Genomic DNA, 19,853 nt, shown 5'->3' with positions numbered 1-19,853 from the left:
GCATCGTCATGCTGAGCAGCGACAAAGCAACTCTCCACACGGAGATCTGCATTATAAAGGATCCCAGCTGAGCCTTTACACAACCACAGAGATGAATTATTCATGGAATCACTCGTTCCTCTGCAGCTGAATCAGACTCTAAGCTTGAACAAAGCAAAGTTGCACGATACATTTTCTGCTGACAGAACCGATTGTTCGGTCTGTAAAGCGACGCTTTTATTGTGGTGTAGAGTTCACAGAGTGACCTCTGACCCACTAATCACAAAAGACGTTTGGCGACGCCTCGAGAGGAACTGGAACAGCTATAATCACACGATGGGGGAACTCTGACTGCATGTACTGGACCCAGATCTGTACAAATATGAGTAACTCTGTGGTTTCTGCCTGTTTTTAACTGATCTGCAGTCTTTGAGCTCTTAAATGACTCGTTTGAACGCAGGGAACAAATGTTGCACCACAAATCTCACCAGGAGAAAACTACACATGAATGTGGCCCTAACTGCATCACCCCCCCCAGCTTGTACCGGCAGCGATGGCTCCAATGAGCGGCTGGATGGTGACGGCCCAGGGGTAGTTCCAGGCCCCGATGATCAGCACCACCCCCAGCGGCTCCGGCTGGATGTAAACGGTGTCCGAGAGCGTCAGCAAGTTCTTTTCCACGGGCCGGGGGGCCGCCCACTCCTTCAGCTTCCTGATGGCCAGGCTGATCTCCCCCTCCAGGCCCAGAGTCTCGTACAGCTGCGTCCCCACTTCACTCTGAGGGCAAAGACAATGATTACGGTAAGGTTCTTGCCATAAATTCAGTATTTATTTGTAGCAAAAATCTAAAACCCAGTAGCCTACAGGTCATTTGCACCAATAATCTAAAGAAATATCATATTATGAACCTTATGACAGGTGACCTGATGAATATTCTGAAAAATGCACCGACAGCTCCTAACTTTGCGCGATATTATGGTCGCTTTTAGTCTGAAAACGTCTCTATGGGAAGCAGGCAGGTGACAGAGAAATTAACTCATTAGTTCACTGTCATTAAAAGGCTTTAATCTCTGTTTAATGAACATTTCCTGTTGGATCAGTGGAACCAGTTCAACGTTTACCTCCACCTGTGGCTCTTTGACTCCGTCTGCTCATCAAAATGACTTATTTAGAAGTTTCTTTAAAAGAAAACAAGTCCCTCGAGCTTTAAAATGTCGCAGATGGAGCTCCACAGTTCTGTTAATATGCAAAATCAGCCCCCCCACACACCAAAAGACTTAGAAAAGACTTCTAAAGACTAGTGTTTAGGGTTTTTAGTCCCAGACTAGCCTCAGACTAAAGACTTTACAAAGACTATAACTAGATTTTTTAGATTTTTTCCCATCATGCTCAGCAGAAGTTTTATAAAAATGGAGGAGAAGCAGCTTTTAGCTGCAGCTGCTCTGGTCTGTGCAGTGGTTTGTAGTGAAAAACCAGTTAGACTCCAGTTAGACTCCTAAAGACTCCAGTTAGACTCCTAAAGACTCCAGTTAGACCCCTAAAGACTCCAGTTAGACTCCTAAAGACTCCAGTTAGACTCCTAAAGACTCCAGTTAGACTCCTAAAGACTCCAGTTAGACTCCAGTTAGACTCCTAAAGACTCCAGTTAGACTCCTAAAGACTCCAGTTAGACTCCTAAAGACTCCTAAAGACTCCAGTTAGACTCCTAAAGACTCCAGTTAGACTCCTAAAGACTCCAGTTAGACTCCTAAAGACTCCAGTTAGACTCCTAAAGACTCCAGTTAGACCCCTAAAGACTCCAGTTAGACTCCTAAAGACTCCAGTTAGACTCCTAAAGACTCCAGTTAGACTCCTAAAGACTCCAGTTAGACTCCTAAAGACTCCAGTTAGACACCTAAAGACTCCAGTTAGACTCGTAAAGACTCCAGTTAGACTCCAGTTAGACTCCTAAAGACTCCAGTTAGACTCGTAAAGACTCCAGTTAGACTCGTAAAGACTCCAGTTAGACTCCAGTTAGACTCCTAAAGACTCCAGTTAGACTCCTAAAGACTCCAGTTAGACACCTAAAGACTCCAGTTAGACACCTAAAGACTCCAGTTAGACTCGTAAAGACTCCAGTTAGACTCGTAAAGACTCCAGTTAGACTCCAGTTAGACTCCAGTTAGACTCGTAAAGACTCCAGTTAGACTCGTAAAGACTCCAGTTAGACTCGTAAAGACTCCAGTTAGACTCCTAAAGACTCCAGTTAGACTCCTAAAGACTCCAGTTAGACTCCAGTTAGACTCGTAAAGACTCCAGTTAGACTCCTAAAGACTCCAGTTAGACTCCTAAAGGCTCCAGTTAGACTCCTAAAGACTCCAGTTAGACTCCAGTTAGACTCGTAAAGACTCCAGTTAGACTCCTAAAGACTCCAGTTAGACTCCTAAAGACTCCAGTTAGACTCCTAAAGACTCCAGTTAGACTCCTAAAGACTCCAGTTAGACTCCTAAAGACTCCAGTTAGACTCCTAAAGACTCCAGTTAGACTCCAGTTAGACTCCTAAAGACTCCAGTTAGACTCCTAAAGACTCCAGTTAGACTCCTAAAGACTCCAGTTAGACTCCTAAAGACTCCAGTTAGACACCTAAAGACTCCAGTTAGACACCTAAAGCTTCCAGTTAGACTCCTAAAGACTCCAGTTAGACTCCTAAAGACTCCAGTTAGACACCTAAAGACTCCAGTTAGACTCCTAAAGACTCCAGTTAGACTCCAGTTAGACTCCTAAAGACTCCAGTTAGACTCCTAAAGACTCCAGTTAGACTCCTAAAGACTCCAGTTAGACTCCTAAAGACTCCTAAAGACTCCAGTTAGACTCCAGTTAGACTCCTAAAGACTCCAGTTAGACTCCTAAAGACTCCAGTTAGACTCCTAAAGACTCCAGTTAGACTCCAGTTAGACTCCAGTTAGACTCGTAAAGACTCCAGTTAGACTCGTAAAGACTCCAGTTAGACTCGTAAAGACTCCAGTTAGACTCGTAAAGACTCCAGTTAGACTCGTAAAGACTCCAGTTAGACTCGTAAAGACTCCAGTTAGACTCCAGTTAGACTCCTAAAGACTCCAGTTAGACTCCTAAAGACTCCAGTTAGACACCTAAAGACTCCAGTTAGACACCTAAAGACTCCAGTTAGACTCGTAAAGACTCCAGTTAGACTCGTAAAGACTCCAGTTAGACTCCAGTTAGACTCCAGTTAGACTCCTAAAGACTCCAGTTAGACTCCTAAAGACTCCAGTTAGACACCTAAAGACTCCAGTTAGACACCTAAAGACTCCAGTTAGACTCGTAAAGACTCCAGTTAGACTCGTAAAGACTCCAGTTAGACTCCAGTTAGACTCCAGTTAGACTCGTAAAGACTCCAGTTAGACTCGTAAAGACTCCAGTTAGACTCGTAAAGACTCCAGTTAGACTCGTAAAGACTCCAGTTAGACTCCTAAAGACTCCAGTTAGACTCCTAAAGACTCCAGTTAGACTCCAGTTAGACTCGTAAAGACTCCAGTTAGACTCCTAAAGGCTCCAGTTAGACTCCTAAAGACTCCAGTTAGACTCCTAAAGACTCCAGTTAGACTCCTAAAGACTCCAGTTAGACTCCTAAAGACTCCAGTTAGACTCCAGTTAGACTCGTAAAGACTCCAGTTAGACTCGTAAAGACTCCAGTTAGACTCGTAAAGACTCCAGTTAGACTCGTAAAGACTCCAGTTAGACTCCAGTTAGACTCCTAAAGACTCCAGTTAGACTCCTAAAGACTCCAGTTAGACACCTAAAGACTCCAGTTAGACACCTAAAGACTCCAGTTAGACTCGTAAAGACTCCAGTTAGACTCGTAAAGACTCCAGTTAGACTCCAGTTAGACTCCAGTTAGACTCGTAAAGACTCCAGTTAGACTCGTAAAGACTCCAGTTAGACTCGTAAAGACTCCAGTTAGACTCGTAAAGACTCCAGTTAGACTCGTAAAGACTCCAGTTAGACTCCTAAAGACTCCAGTTAGACTCCTAAAGACTCCAGTTAGACTCCAGTTAGACTCGTAAAGACTCCAGTTAGACTCCTAAAGGCTCCAGTTAGACTCCTAAAGACTCCAGTTAGACTCCTAAAGACTCCAGTTAGACTCCTAAAGACTCCAGTTAGACTCCTAAAGACTCCAGTTAGACTCCAGTTAGACTCGTAAAGACTCCAGTTAGACTCGTAAAGACTCCAGTTAGACTCGTAAAGACTCCAGTTAGACTCGTAAAGACTCCAGTTAGACTCCTAAAGACTCCAGTTAGACTCCAGTTAGACTCCAGTTAGACTCCTAAAGACTCCAGTTAGACTCCTAAAGACTCCAGTTAGACTCCTAAAGACTCCAGTTAGACTCCTAAAGACTCCAGTTAGACTCCAGTTAGACTCCAGTTAGACTCGTAAAGACTCCAGTTAGACTCCTAAAGACTCCAGTTAGACTCCTAAAGACTCCAGTTAGACTCCTAAAGACTCCAGTTAGACTCGTAAAGACTCCAGTTAGACTCGTAAAGACTCCAGTTAGACTCCAGTTAGACTCCTAAAGACTCCAGTTAGACTCCTAAAGACTCCAGTTAGACACCTAAAGACTCCAGTTAGACTCGTAAAGACTCCAGTTAGACTCCAGTTAGACTCCAGTTAGACTCCTAAAGACTCCAGTTAGACTCGTAAAGACTCCAGTTAGACTCCTAAAGACTCCAGTTAGACTCCTAAAGACTCCAGTTAGACTCCTAAAGACTCCAGTTAGACACCTAAAGACTCCTAAAGACTCCAGTTAGACTCCAGTTAGACTCGTAAAGACTCCAGTTAGACTCCTAAAGGCTCCAGTTAGACTCCTAAAGGCTCCAGTTAGACTCCTAAAGGCTCCAGTTAGACTCCTAAAGACTCCAGTTAGACTCCTAAAGACTCCAGTTAGACTCCTAAAGACTCCAGTTAGACTCCTAAAGACTCCAGTTAGACTCGTAAAGACTCCAGTTAGACTCCAGTTAGACTCGTAAAGACTCCAGTTAGACTCGTAAAGACTCCAGTTAGACTCGTAAAGACTCCAGTTAGACTCGTAAAGACTCCAGTTAGACTCCTAAAGACTCCAGTTAGACTCCTAAAGACTCCTAAAGACTCCAGTTAGACTCCAGTTAGACTCCTAAAGACTCCAGTTAGACTCCTAAAGACTCCAGTTAGACTCCTAAAGACTCCAGTTAGACTCCTAAAGACTCCAGTTAGACTCCTAAAGACTCCAGTTAGACTCCAGTTAGACTCGTAAAGACTCCAGTTAGACTCGTAAAGACTCCAGTTAGACTCGTAAAGACTCCAGTTAGACTCGTAAAGACTCCAGTTAGACTCCTAAAGACTCCTAAAGACTCCAGTTAGACTCCTAAAGACTCCAGTTAGACTCCAGTTAGACTCGTAAAGACTCCAGTTAGACTCGTAAAGACTCCAGTTAGACTCGTAAAGACTCCAGTTAGACTCCTAAAGACTCCAGTTAGACTCCTAAAGACTCCAGTTAGACTCCTAAAGACTCCAGTTAGACTCCTAAAGACTCCTAAAGACTCCAGTTAGACTCCAGTTAGACTCCTAAAGACTCCAGTTAGACTCCTAAAGACTCCAGTTAGACTCCTAAAGACTCCAGTTAGACTCCAGTTAGACTCCAGTTAGACTCGTAAAGACTCCAGTTAGACTCCTAAAGACTCCAGTTAGACTCCTAAAGACTCCAGTTAGACTCCTAAAGACTCCTAAAGACTCCAGTTAGACTCCAGTTAGACTCCTAAAGACTCCAGTTAGACTCCTAAAGACTCCAGTTAGACTCCTAAAGACTCCAGTTAGACTCCTAAAGACTCCAGTTAGACTCCAGTTAGACTCCAGTTAGACTCGTAAAGACTCCAGTTAGACTCCTAAAGACTCCAGTTAGACTCCTAAAGACTCCAGTTAGACTCCTAAAGACTCCAGTTAGACTCGTAAAGACTCCAGTTAGACTCGTAAAGACTCCAGTTAGACTCCAGTTAGACTCCTAAAGACTCCAGTTAGACTCCTAAAGACTCCAGTTAGACACCTAAAGACTCCAGTTAGACACCTAAAGACTCCAGTTAGACTCGTAAAGACTCCAGTTAGACTCCAGTTAGACTCCAGTTAGACTCCTAAAGACTCCAGTTAGACTCGTAAAGACTCCAGTTAGACTCGTAAAGACTCCAGTTAGACTCCTAAAGACTCCAGTTAGACTCCTAAAGACTCCTAAAGACTCCAGTTAGACTCCAGTTAGACTCCTAAAGACTCCAGTTAGACTCCTAAAGACTCCAGTTAGACTCCTAAAGACTCCAGTTAGACTCCAGTTAGACTCCAGTTAGACTCGTAAAGACTCCAGTTAGACTCCTAAAGACTCCAGTTAGACTCCTAAAGACTCCAGTTAGACTCCTAAAGACTCCAGTTAGACTCGTAAAGACTCCAGTTAGACTCGTAAAGACTCCAGTTAGACTCCAGTTAGACTCCTAAAGACTCCAGTTAGACTCCTAAAGACTCCAGTTAGACACCTAAAGACTCCAGTTAGACACCTAAAGACTCCAGTTAGACTCGTAAAGACTCCAGTTAGACTCCAGTTAGACTCCAGTTAGACTCCTAAAGACTCCAGTTAGACTCCTAAAGACTCCAGTTAGACTCGTAAAGACTCCAGTTAGACTCCTAAAGACTCCAGTTAGACTCCTAAAGACTCCAGTTAGACACCTAAAGACTCCTAAAGACTCCAGTTAGACTCCAGTTAGACTCGTAAAGACTCCAGTTAGACTCCTAAAGGCTCCAGTTAGACTCCTAAAGGCTCCAGTTAGACTCCTAAAGACTCCAGTTAGACTCGTAAAGACTCCAGTTAGACTCCAGTTAGACTCCAGTTAGACTCGTAAAGACTCCAGTTAGACTCCAGTTAGACTCGTAAAGACTCCAGTTAGACTCCAGTTAGACTCGTAAAGACTCCAGTTAGACTCCAGTTAGACTCGTAAAGACTCCAGTTAGACTCCAGTTAGACTCGTAAAGACTCCAGTTAGACTCCTAAAGACTCCAGTTAGACTCCTAAAGACTCCAGTTAGACTCCAGTTAGACTCGTAAAGACTCCAGTTAGACTCCTAAAGGCTCCAGTTAGACTCCTAAAGGCTCCAGTTAGACTCCTAAAGACTCCAGTTAGACTCCTAAAGACTCCAGTTAGACTCGTAAAGACTCCAGTTAGACTCCAGTTAGACTCGTAAAGACTCCAGTTAGACTCGTAAAGACTCCAGTTAGACTCGTAAAGACTCCAGTTAGACTCGTAAAGACTCCAGTTAGACTCCAGTTAGACTCCTAAAGACTCCAGTTAGACTCCTAAAGACTCCAGTTAGACACCTAAAGACTCCAGTTAGACACCTAAAGACTCCAGTTAGACTCGTAAAGACTCCAGTTAGACTCCAGTTAGACTCCAGTTAGACTCCTAAAGACTCCAGTTAGACTCCTAAAGACTCCAGTTAGACTCGTAAAGACTCCAGTTAGACTCCTAAAGACTCCAGTTAGACTCCTAAAGACTCCAGTTAGACTCCTAAAGACTCCAGTTAGACACCTAAAGACTCCTAAAGACTCCAGTTAGACTCCAGTTAGACTCGTAAAGACTCCAGTTAGACTCCTAAAGGCTCCAGTTAGACTCCTAAAGGCTCCAGTTAGACTCCTAAAGACTCCAGTTAGACTCGTAAAGACTCCAGTTAGACTCCAGTTAGACTCCAGTTAGACTCGTAAAGACTCCAGTTAGACTCCAGTTAGACTCGTAAAGACTCCAGTTAGACTCCAGTTAGACTCGTAAAGACTCCAGTTAGACTCCTAAAGACTCCAGTTAGACTCCTAAAGACTCCAGTTAGACTCCAGTTAGACTCCAGTTAGACTCCAGTTAGACTCCTAAAGGCTCCAGTTAGACTCCTAAAGGCTCCAGTTAGACTCCTAAAGACTCCAGTTAGACTCGTAAAGACTCCAGTTAGACTCCAGTTAGACTCGTAAAGACTCCAGTTAGACTCGTAAAGACTCCAGTTAGACTCGTAAAGACTCCAGTTAGACTCGTAAAGACTCCAGTTAGACTCGTAAAGACTCCAGTTAGACTCGTAAAGACTCCAGTTAGACTCGTAAAGACTCCAGTTAGACTCCTAAAGACTCCAGTTAGACTCCTAAAGACTCCAGTTAGACTCCTAAAGACTCCAGTTAGACTCCTAAAGACTCCAGTTAGACTCCTAAAGACTCCAGTTAGACACCTAAAGCTTCCAGTTAGACTCCTAAAGACTCCAGTTAGACTCCTAAAGACTCCAGTTAGACACCTAAAGACTCCAGTTAGACTCCTAAAGACTCCAGTTAGACTCCAGTTAGACTCCAGTTAGACTCCTAAAGACTCCAGTTAGACTCCTAAAGACTCCAGTTAGACTCCTAAAGACTCCAGTTAGACTCCTAAAGACTCCTAAAGACTCCAGTTAGACTCCAGTTAGACTCCTAAAGACTCCAGTTAGACTCCTAAAGACTCCAGTTAGACTCCTAAAGACTCCAGTTAGACTCCACTTAGACTCCAGTTAGACTCGTAAAGACTCCAGTTAGACTCCTAAAGACTCCAGTTAGACTCGTAAAGACTCCAGTTAGACTCGTAAAGACTCCAGTTAGACTCCAGTTAGACTCCAGTTAGACTCCTAAAGACTCCAGTTAGACTCCTAAAGACTCCAGTTAGACACCTAAAGACTCCAGTTAGACACCTAAAGACTCCAGTTAGACTCGTAAAGACTCCAGTTAGACTCGTAAAGACTCCAGTTAGACTCCAGTTAGACTCCAGTTAGACTCGTAAAGACTCCAGTTAGACTCGTAAAGACTCCAGTTAGACTCGTAAAGACTCCAGTTAGACTCGTAAAGACTCCAGTTAGACTCCTAAAGACTCCAGTTAGACTCCTAAAGACTCCAGTTAGACTCCTAAAGACTCCAGTTAGACTCCAGTTAGACTCGTAAAGACTCCAGTTAGACTCCTAAAGGCTCCAGTTAGACTCCTAAAGACTCCAGTTAGACTCCTAAAGACTCCAGTTAGACTCCTAAAGACTCCAGTTAGACTCCTAAAGACTCCAGTTAGACTCCTAAAGACTCCAGTTAGACTCGTAAAGACTCCAGTTAGACTCGTAAAGACTCCAGTTAGACTCGTAAAGACTCCAGTTAGACTCGTAAAGACTCCAGTTAGACTCGTAAAGACTCCAGTTAGACTCCTAAAGACTCCTAAAGACTCCAGTTAGACTCCAGTTAGACTCCTAAAGACTCCAGTTAGACTCCTAAAGACTCCAGTTAGACTCCTAAAGACTCCAGTTAGACTCCAGTTAGACTCCAGTTAGACTCCAGTTAGACTCCAGTTAGACTCGTAAAGACTCCAGTTAGACTCCTAAAGACTCCAGTTAGACTCCTAAAGACTCCAGTTAGACTCCTAAAGACTCCAGTTAGACTCGTAAAGACTCCAGTTAGACTCGTAAAGACTCCAGTTAGACTCCAGTTAGACTCCTAAAGACTCCAGTTAGACACCTAAAGACTCCAGTTAGACACCTAAAGACTCCAGTTAGACTCGTAAAGACTCCAGTTAGACTCCAGTTAGACTCCAGTTAGACTCCTAAAGACTCCAGTTAGACTCGTAAAGACTCCAGTTAGACTCCTAAAGACTCCAGTTAGACTCCTAAAGACTCCAGTTAGACACCTAAAGACTCCTAAAGACTCCAGTTAGACTCCAGTTAGACTCGTAAAGACTCCAGTTAGACTCCTAAAGGCTCCAGTTAGACTCCTAAAGGCTCCAGTTAGACTCCTAAAGACTCCAGTTAGACTCGTAAAGACTCCAGTTAGACTCCAGTTAGACTCGTAAAGACTCCAGTTAGACTCCAGTTAGACTCGTAAAGACTCCAGTTAGACTCCTAAAGACTCCAGTTAGACTCCTAAAGACTCCAGTTAGACTCCTAAAGACTCCAGTTAGACTCCTAAAGACTCCAGTTAGACTCCTAAAGACTCCAGTTAGACTCCTAAAGACTCCAGTTAGACTCCTAAAGACTCCAGTTAGACTCCTAAAGACTCCAGTTAGACTCCTAAAGACTCCAGTTAGACACCTAAAGACTCCAGTTAGACTCGTAAAGACTCCAGTTAGACTCGTAAAGACTCCAGTTAGACTCGTAAAGACTCCAGTTAGACTCGTAAAGACTCCAGTTAGACTCCTAAAGACTCCAGTTAGACTCCTAAAGACTCCAGTTAGACTCCAGTTAGACTCCTAAAGACTCCAGTTAGACTCCAGTTAGACACCTAAAGACTCGTAAAGACTCCAGTTAGACACCTAAAGACTCCTAAAGACTCCAGTTAGACTCCTAAAGGCTCCAGTTAGACTCCTAAAGGCTCCAGTTAGACTCCTAAAGGCTCCAGTTAGACTCCTAAAGACTCCAGTTAGACTCGTAAAGACTCCAGTTAGACTCCAGTTAGACTCCTAAAGACTCCAGTTAGACTCCTAAAGACTCCAGTTAGACTCCTAAAGACTCCAGTTAGACTCCAGTTAGACTCCTAAAGACTCCAGTTAGACTCCAGTTAGACTCCTAAAGACTCGAGTTAGACTCGTAAAGACTCCAGTTAGACACCTAAAGACTCGTAAAGACTCCAGTTAGACACCTAAAGACTCCTAAAGACTCCAGTTAGACTCTTAAAGACTCCAGTTAGACTCCTAAAGGCTCCAGTTAGACTCCTAAAGACTCCTAAAGACTCCAGTTAGACTCCAGTTAGACTCCTAAAGACTCCAGTTAGACTCCTAAAGACTCCAGTTAGACTCCAGTTAGACTCCTAAAGACTCCAGTTAGACTCCAGTTAGACTCCTAAAGACTCGAGTTAGACTCGTAAAGACTCCAGTTAGACACCTAAAGACTCGTAAAGACTCCAGTTAGACACCTAAAGACTCCTAAAGACTCCAGTTAGACTCTTAAAGACTCCAGTTAGACTCCTAAAGGCTCCAGTTAGACTCCTAAAGGCTCCAGTTAGACTCCTAAAGGCTCCAGTTAGACTCCTAAAGGCTCCTAAAGACTCCAGTTAGACTCCTAAAGGCTCCTAAAGACTCCAGTTAGACTCCTAAAGACTCCAGTTAGACTCCAGTTAGACTCCAGTTAGACTCCTAAAGACTCCAGTTAGACTCCTAAAGACTCCAGTTAGACTCCTAAAGACTCCAGTTAGACCCCAGTTAGACTCCAGTTAGACTCCTAAAGACTCCAGTTAGACTCCTAAAGACTCCAGTTAGACTCCTAAAGGCTCCAGTTAGACTCCTAAAGGCTCCAGTTAGACTCCTAAAGGCTCCAGTTAGACTCCTAAAGACTCCAGTTAGACTCCTAAAGACTCCAGTTAGACTCCTAAAGACTCCAGTTAGACTCCTAAAGACTCCAGTTAGACTCCTAAAGACTCCAGTTAGACTCCAGTTAGACTCCAGTTAGACTCGTAAAGACTCCAGTTAGACACCTAAAGACTCGTAAAGACTCCAGTTAGACACCTAAAGACTCCTAAAGACTCCAGTTAGACTCTTAAAGACTCCAGTTAGACTCCTAAAGGCTCCAGTTAGACTCCTAAAGACTCCAGTTAGACTCCTAAAGACTCCAGTTAGACTCCAGTTAGACTCCAGTTAGACTCCTAAAGGCTCCTAAAGACTCCAGTTAGACTCCTAAAGGCTCCTAAAGACTCCTAAAGACTCCAGTTAGACTCCAGTTAGACTCGTAAAGACTCCAGTTAGACTCCTAAAGGCTCCAGTTAGACTCCTAAAGACTCCAGTTAGACTCCTAAAGACTCCAGTTAGACTCCTAAAGACTCCAGTTAGACTCCTAAAGACTCCAGTTAGACTCGTAAAGACTCCAGTTAGACTCCAGTTAGACTCGTAAAGACTCCAGTTAGACTCGTAAAGACTCCAGTTAGACTCCTAAAGACTCCAGTTAGACTCCTAAAGACTCCAGTTAGACTCCTAAAGACTCCAGTTAGACTCCAGTTAGACTCCAGTTAGACTCCTAAAGACTCCAGTTAGACTCCAGTTAGACTCCTAAAGACTCCAGTTAGACTCCAGTTAGACTCCAGTTAGACTCCAGTTAGACTCCAGTTAGACTCCAGTTAGACTCCAGTTAGACTCCAGTTAGACTCAGTTTTTAGTCTGGGACTGTGGAAATCGTTTGGTGTGTTTGAACACTCCTGAAACGCATGTAAACACGTTAGTCCAACACAGCTGAAACACTGACTAACAGCCAGATAATACAGCTGGGGATCGAATAACTCTGAATGAACTCAATAATGTCTCTAATGTTTTCTACACCTTTACATAATTCAGTCAATAGTAGGACGGTGGTGAGTGAGAATGAGAGTGAAGGAGAAGGTGGAGAGACCTGAGTGTGGGAAAGCCGGAAGAACTCAGGAAACTGAGCAGAACTTAACTGAACTACAGCCAAGAACAGCCTCTTTGTTGCCCCCAGCGAGCAGGGCAACGACGGACTCTAAAGAGAGAAGACATGAGGGCAAATGCCAGATCTCCTCAACTACCAGGTGAGCAAAACAGAATCACCTGGGGCCACTTGAATCACACCTCACTGGTCGGTCTTTCAAAGTATCCTGGTTTGGTCACACTTCTGCAGCGCACCACCTCGCCACAGGAGTCCCCCAAGGCTCAGTACTGGGACCTCTTCTCTTTGCCATCTACACCAACTCACTGGGACAGATCATCCAATCACATGGCTTCTCACACCAATGTTATGCTGATGATACCCAGCTCTATCTGTCATTCCCACCTGACGACCACACAGTCTCAGCCTGAATCTCAGACTGTCTCTGACATATCAACATGGATGAAAGCCCATCACCTCCAACTTAACCTCCCAAAAACTGAGCTGCTGGTCTTCCCAGCCAAACCAACCCTACACCACAGCATCTGCATCCAAACTGAATCCCTATCTCTTGACAATAATGATGAGAAAGAAGCTCATTTGCATGACAGCTGACTGATAAAGATCAGTCAGACGAGTCAGGGGCTCGAGTCTGGAAAACACACCTAATTAAGTGTGACCCCTGCTGCCAATCAGTCATGTAGTCTGAACCCTCCAGGCCTTAAAACCAGGAAAACACCCTGTGGAGTGTGTGCAAAACAACTATGTGTCAACACTGAAAATCCTGTAGTCTTAACTTGGATTAATGTGTTGCTTAATGTTCTGAATCAGCCTCTCTGGCTCCGTCCAAAGTGGAAAAGCTCCTTCGTAGTTTTGGCTGCTCGCTTTGCTCATTTAAGTCCCTGCAGAAAAGGTTAAAAACTGGGTGTCCAGTCTGTTTGATAAGGGGGGGGAATGGGCTTAAAACTCAGCTGCTTTCTGAGAACATTTTCTGTTAACTGCTCTTAAATCTAAGGAGAATTTCTGAGAAACAGAACCTGCTACCACCTGTAGAAGTTAGCTGATGTTCAGCTAAAGAAAAGGAAACTAAAGAAACCTTGACTGGTCCTCTACTTTTATATAGAACAATAAAAGTTCATTCTAAAAGAATCTTTCACTGTGAATAATAACTGTGAAGGATTAATTAAGAATAAAACCAGAATGAACCGAGGAGAAAAGTCACATTTTAAGGGAAACCTTAGGAAGAGGGCTGTCAACTGCTGATTTAAAGGAAAACTCTGAGGAAAATCCCATCTAAAGGATGCTTTCTTGGACTCATCACTCACTTTATTGAGGTCTTTTTTGATGGTTCATTCTAAAAGAATCTTTCACTGTGAATAATAACTGAAGGGTTCATTAAGAATAAAACCAGAATGAACCGAGGAGAAAAGTCACATTTTAAGGGAACTTTAGGAAGAGGGCTGTGAACCAGCTGATTTAAAGGAAAATCCCATCTTTTTTGGACTCATCCCTCACCTTATTGAGGTCTTTTTTGATGGCGTCTGAAATCTCCTTCTGCCTCTCAGTGAATAACCGCTGCAGGTTGTTCAGCTGGTGGATCCGGTGCTCCAGAGGTTTGGACCGGCCCGTTTCGAAGGCCTTCCTGGCTCGAGCCACTGCCTGCTGCTCCCGGGACATCCTGAGAACCTGAGAGTGAAAAACGATGAATCAGTTCAGTTAAACAAGTTCTTCTGTGGCTTTGGTTCACTTCTAAAGAACAACACCAGCTTCATTCTGAAACTCTGCTCACAAAGAACCCAATTTAACTTCAAACTGTACTAAATAAACATCTCATTTATGACCGTGGCTCATTATCTTCAAGTAATAAAAGAATATTTGTGTCTTTAACTGGGTTTGATGGACCACCATCAGATAATAAAGGTCATGTCTATGCAGATAAATAGCAAAGGTTCCCAAAAATTCAAGCCCTGTTGCATCACTTCATTCAGCTCCTTTCTGGTCCCTTTAAGTTTTTAAAGAGTGTCTTACTGGACAATACAGTGAGACTTAAAGTGAACAGCTGCAGGGACTCATCAGTTGGGGATAATTGGTCCAGATAAAAAAAAGCAAGCAGTGTGCAGGCTGGTAAAGATGGTAAAGGTGAAGATGTAGCCTACAGCTACATAACAGCTACATAATTCACGGTAATATTAACAGAACCGGTCTTATGATACATGTTTTTAGATGAATTTGCTGTTTTTTTACTTCAAACTAAATGCTATAAAGTAAAATGTAGTAGAGTATTTATTACAAAAGCTAATAGCTCAACGTTTCCATGAGGAGACAGCAGAAAAAATGGTTAAATAATAATAATTTAAGGCTGTAAGAGAAGGGTTCAGGTCCATCTGAAACTGTTAGAATGAGCGTGAAGCTTCAGTTTGTGCTGAGCTTTGTTTACAGGCAACAAGGACAGAGCTGCAGAGAACACAAAGCACCTCTGGGTCTCCCTTAAAGGTGCATTAAAGGCAACATGCTGTGATATGAGGAAGGTACAGAGCTGCAGAGAACACACAAAGCACCTCTGGGTCTCCCTTAAAGGTGCATTAAAGGCAACATGCTGTGATATGAGGAAGGAACAGAGCAGCAGAGAACACACAAAGCACCTCTGGGTCTCCCTTAAAGGTGCATTAAAGGCAACATGCTGTGATATGAGGAAGGAACAGAGCTGCAGAGAACACATAAAGCACCTCTGGGTCACCCTTAAAGGTGCATTAAAGGCAACATGCTGTGATATGAGGAAGGAACAGAGCTGCAGAGAACATAAAGCACCTCTGGGTCACTCTTAAAGGTGCATTAAAGGCAACATGCTGTGATATGAGGAAGGAACAGAGCTCCAGAGAACACACAAAGCACCTCTGGGTCTCCCTTAAAGGTGCATTAAAGGCAACATGCTGTGATATGAGGAAGGAACAGAGCTGCAGAGAACATAAAGCACCTCTGGGTCACTCTTAAAGGTGCATTAAAGGCAACATGCTGTGATATGAGGAAGGAACAGAGCAGCAGAGAACACATAAAGCACCTCTGGGTCACCCTTAAAGGTGCATTAAAGGCAACATGCTGTGATATGAGGAAGGAACAGAGCTGCAGAGAACATAAAGCACCTCTGGGTCTCCCTTAAAGGTGCATTAAAGGCAACATGCTGTGATATGAGGAAGGAACAGAGCTGCAGAGAACATAAAGCACCTCTGGGTCTCCCTTAAAGGTGCATTAAAGGCAACATGCTGTGATATGAGGAAGGAACAGAGCAGCAGAGAACACATAAAGCACCTCTGGGTCACCCTTAAAGGTGCATTAAAGGCAACATGCTGTGATATGAGGAAGGAACAGAGCTGCAGAGAACATAAAGCACCTCTGGGTCTCCCTTAAAGGTGCATTAAAGGCAACATGCTGTGATATGAGGAAGGAACAGAGCTGCAGAGAACATAAAGCACCTCTGGGTCTCCCTTAAAGGTGCATTAAAGGCAACATGCTGTGATATGAGGAAGGAACAGAGCTGCAGAGAACATAAAGCACCTCTGGGTCTCCCTTAAAGGTGCATTAAAGGCAACATGCTGTGATATGAGGAAGGAACAGAGCTGCAGAGAACACAAAAAGCACCTCTGGGTCTCCCTTAAAGGTGCATTAAAGGCAACATGCTGTGATATGAGGAAGGAACAGAGCTGCAGAGAACATAAAGCACCTCTGGGTCACTCTTAAAGGTGCATTAAAGGCAACATGCTGTGATATGAGGAAGGAACAGAGCTGCAGAGAACATAAAGCACCTCTGGGTCTCCCTTAAAGGTGCATTAAAGGCAACATGCTGTGATATGAGGAAGGAACAGAGCTGCAGAGAACATAAAGCACCTCTGGGTCACTCTTAAAGGTGCAGTACCCGCACATTATTTACATTCAACATCCGGTTCATGCGTCACTACGTAGCGGACCTTTATCGCTTTCAAACATCTTACTAAACAGCGTAATCTGTGTAGCTATGGCCCCGCTGGGTGGATTTTCGCTCCGTGGCGGTCGCTGTAAAGCTTTCAGATGCTGTTTCCCTTTGCCTAACCGCGTCCGTCGGCTCGCGTGCGCGGCTCAGCTGACCGCTGCCTTTTTTCCTTAGAGACATCGCACCGCTCCCAGCCTTTAACTCCTACCTTGGTGAAGTCTGTGGCGCCTTCGGGGTGATTCTTCTCCGTCCGGATTGTGTGATAACCTGCAGCGCTGCAGCTCAACAATGACAAGAGGCTGACAAACAGCCTCCCTCCCCGTTAGGTCCCACCCACACGAGGCCGGCGCGCGCCGCCCCGCCGGGGATTGGGCTCCAGCTTCACCCACTGTCACCGCACGAGTCCGCATTGGTGCACACCTTCATTTCTCACCGAAAACTCGACCACTGGACGACAAAATCCTTATTCTAGTGGTTCCTGGCTGTTTCTCAGGCGCCATAATCAGGTCAAAGTTTTAGCGCGTTCATGGCTCCATGAACACTAAAATCCTGCAAGTAAAACCGGAAATATATATATTTAAAGTACAGCCTCTTAAAATAGTGATCTGTAGGAATATATCTACCTCCCTTAACAGGAGGATACTGTTAGATTATTCATTTTTTTCCGGTTTTTCTTGGCTGAAGTTGGTTTATTAAGTTAGTGGAAGACAGTACTTTATGTGTTTTGTTCTTAAATACATTATCTGCCACAACTCTGTGATCTAAGCTCTACTTTCTGTGCATTTGCTGCCTTATAGTGCCAAAGAGTCGAAGGAATGGATGACAGCCTGTGACTCTAAGCTTGCTTTCTTTGCTCCTTGTTATTTATCTTGCTTTGAAATCCTCCCTGAGGGTCTTTGCCTGAATAAAAGCACAGAAGTTTCTCAGTTTTTTAACTGATTCTTTCATTTAAAGCTGCATGTCACCACTTAAATAAAAGCTTCTTTTGTTGAGGCTTTTTTCCTCAAAATTACTCGAAAACAGTTGAAAACATCAAAATAATTCAAGTAAAACACTGAAAGTAATCATATTTAGGAAATGTGTTCATCACAATGTCAGATTTACACGACTACGGGTCCTAAAACACTTCTCAATCTGCAGATTTTCACTGATCTTTTTATCTTTTTATCTCTTTTGTGAGACTCAAAGTGTAGAAAAAGCACAGCTCCAGCTAAAGGGCAGTGGATTAGATGCAGTGGCCTCTGATAGCGCTGTTTCTGGGAGCCGTTTAGCCTCCTGCAGGAGTTAAAATGTGCTGCATTTACAGAGTTTGTTCACATATTATCCAAAGTGAATAAGAGACAAAAAGGTTGCTGAACATTTAAAGGTTTTCTGAGGCCTCGACCTCTTTGAAATGTTGTGAAACGGCATCATATGAATAAACCTCTGACTCACAGCTGTTTGGATTGGACACTGGGGACATGTGGCAGGTATTTTTTGTGGATTCATGTGAACAAATGACCACAATTTCTTCTTTCACTCTCATGCTGCAGTTTTACAGTCCTGCTGGATTCCAGCAGTTTATCTTCCCTCTGAGCTGTAATATTTCTTAATATTTCTTAATATTTCTTAATATTTCCAAATTCAATTCAATTCAATTCAGCTTTATTTATAAAGCGCCAGATTACAACAATTGTCATCTCAAGGCATTTAAGTAATAAAGTCCAATTCAAGCCAATTGGAATTCAATTCATTCTAATCATAATCCAATTAATTCATATGGAGCCAATTCAAAAATAATATCCGAGCTAAGGAAACCAACAGATTGGACCGAAACTTGTCTTCAGTCCAATCTCCCGTCCTGAGCCTGAGGGACTGTGGAAAGGAACGACTCCCTTTAACAGGAAGAAACCTCTGGCAGAACCAGAACCAGGAAGAAACCTCTGGTAGAACCAAAACCAGGAAGAAACCTCTGGCAGAACCAGGAAGAAACCTCTGGCAGAACCAGAACCAGGAAGAAACCTCTGGAAGAACCAGAACCAGGAAGAAACCTCTGGCAGAACCAGGAAGAAACATCTGGCAGAACCAGAACCAGGAAGAAACCTCTGGCAGAACCAGAACCAGGAAGAAACCTCTGGCAGAACCAGAACCAGGAAGAAACCTCTGGCAGAACCAGACTCAGGAAGGAACCTCTGGCAGAACCAGAACCAGGAAGAAACCTCTGGCAGAACCAGACTCAGGAAGGAACCTCTGGCAGAACCAGAACCAGGAAGAAACCTCTGGCAGAACCAGGAAGAAACCTCTGGCAGAACCAGACTCAGGAAGGAACCTCTGGCAGAACCAGAACCAGGAAGAAACCTCTGGCAGAACCAGAACCAGGAAGAAACCTCTGGCAGAACCAGAACCAGGAAGAAACCTCTGGCAGAACCAGGAAGAAACCTCTGGCAGAACCAGAACCAGGAAGAAACCTCTGGCAGAACCAGAACCAGGAAGGAACCTCTGGCAGAACCAGAACCAGGAAGAAACCTCTGGCAGAACCAGGAAGAAACCTCTGGCAGAACCAGAACCAGGAAGAAACCTCTGGCAGAACCAGGAAGAAACCTCTGGCAGAACCAGAACCAGGAAGAAACCTCTGGCAGAACCAGAACCAGGAAGAAACCTCTGGCAGAACCAGAACCAGGAAGAAACCTCTGGCAGAACCAGAACCAGGAAGGAACCTCTGGCAGAACCAGAACCAGGAAGAAACCTCTGGCAGAACCAGGAAGAAACCTCTGGCAGAACCAGAACCAGGAAGAAACCTCTGGCAGAACCAGAACCAGGAAGAAACCTCTGGCAGAACCAGAACCAGGAAGAAACCTCTGGCAGAACCAGGAAGAAACCTCTGGCAGAACCAGAACCAGGAAGAAACCTCTGGCAGAACCAGAACCAGGAAGGAACCTCTGGCAGAACCAGAACCAGGAAGAAACCTCTGGCAGAACCAGGAAGAAACCTCTGGCAGAACCAGAACCAGGAAGAAACCTCTGGCAGAACCAGGAAGAAACCTCTGGCAGAACCAGAACCAGGAAGAAACCTCTGGCAGAACCAGAACCAGGAAGAAACCTCTGGCAGAACCAGAACCAGGAAGAAACCTCTGGCAGAACCAGAACCAGGAAGGAACCTCTGGCAGAACCAGAACCAGGAAGAAACCTCTGGCAGAACCAGGAAGAAACCTCTGGCAGAACCAGGAAGAAACCTCTGGCAGAACCAGAACCAGGAAGAAACCCCTGGCAGAACCAGAACCAGGAAGAAACCTCTGGCAGAACCAGAACCAGGAAGAAACCTCTGGCAGAACCAGGAAGAAACCTCTGGCAGAACCAGAACCAGGAAGAAACCTCTGGCAGAACCAGAACCAGGAAGAAACCTCTGGCAGAACCAGGAAGAAACCTCTGGCAGAACCAGAACCAGAACCAGGAAGAAACCTCTGGCAGAACCAGGAAGAAACCTCTGGCAGAACCAGAACCAGGAAGAAACCTCTGGCAGAACCAGAACTA

At 44.3% G+C, this 19,853-nt stretch overlaps 1 protein-coding gene across 1 annotated transcript in view; it reads right to left on the bottom strand.

The window, feature by feature from the left end:
- aldh3a2b (aldehyde dehydrogenase 3 family, member A2b) overlaps positions 1-16,650 on the bottom strand; it is a 28,839-nt gene extending 12,189 nt beyond the window's left edge. Inside the window, 3 exon segments of the mRNA XM_072375179.1 lie at positions 525-756; positions 13,896-14,066; positions 16,553-16,650. Coding sequence (XP_072231280.1) covers positions 525-756; positions 13,896-14,057 — 394 coding nt within the window. The 5' untranslated portion in view covers positions 14,058-14,066; positions 16,553-16,650.
- Positions 16,651-19,853: the final 3,203 nt, after the last annotated feature.

This window comes from Leuresthes tenuis, unplaced genomic scaffold, assembly GCF_036924035.1.
Source record: "Leuresthes tenuis unplaced genomic scaffold, fLeuTen1.0.hap1 SCAF_21, whole genome shotgun sequence".
In the NCBI taxonomy this organism is placed as follows: Eukaryota; Metazoa; Chordata; class Actinopteri; order Atheriniformes; family Atherinopsidae; genus Leuresthes; species Leuresthes tenuis.
Note: the sequence above shows the minus strand (reverse complement) of the source record. Positions and strands in the feature narration are given on the sequence as shown.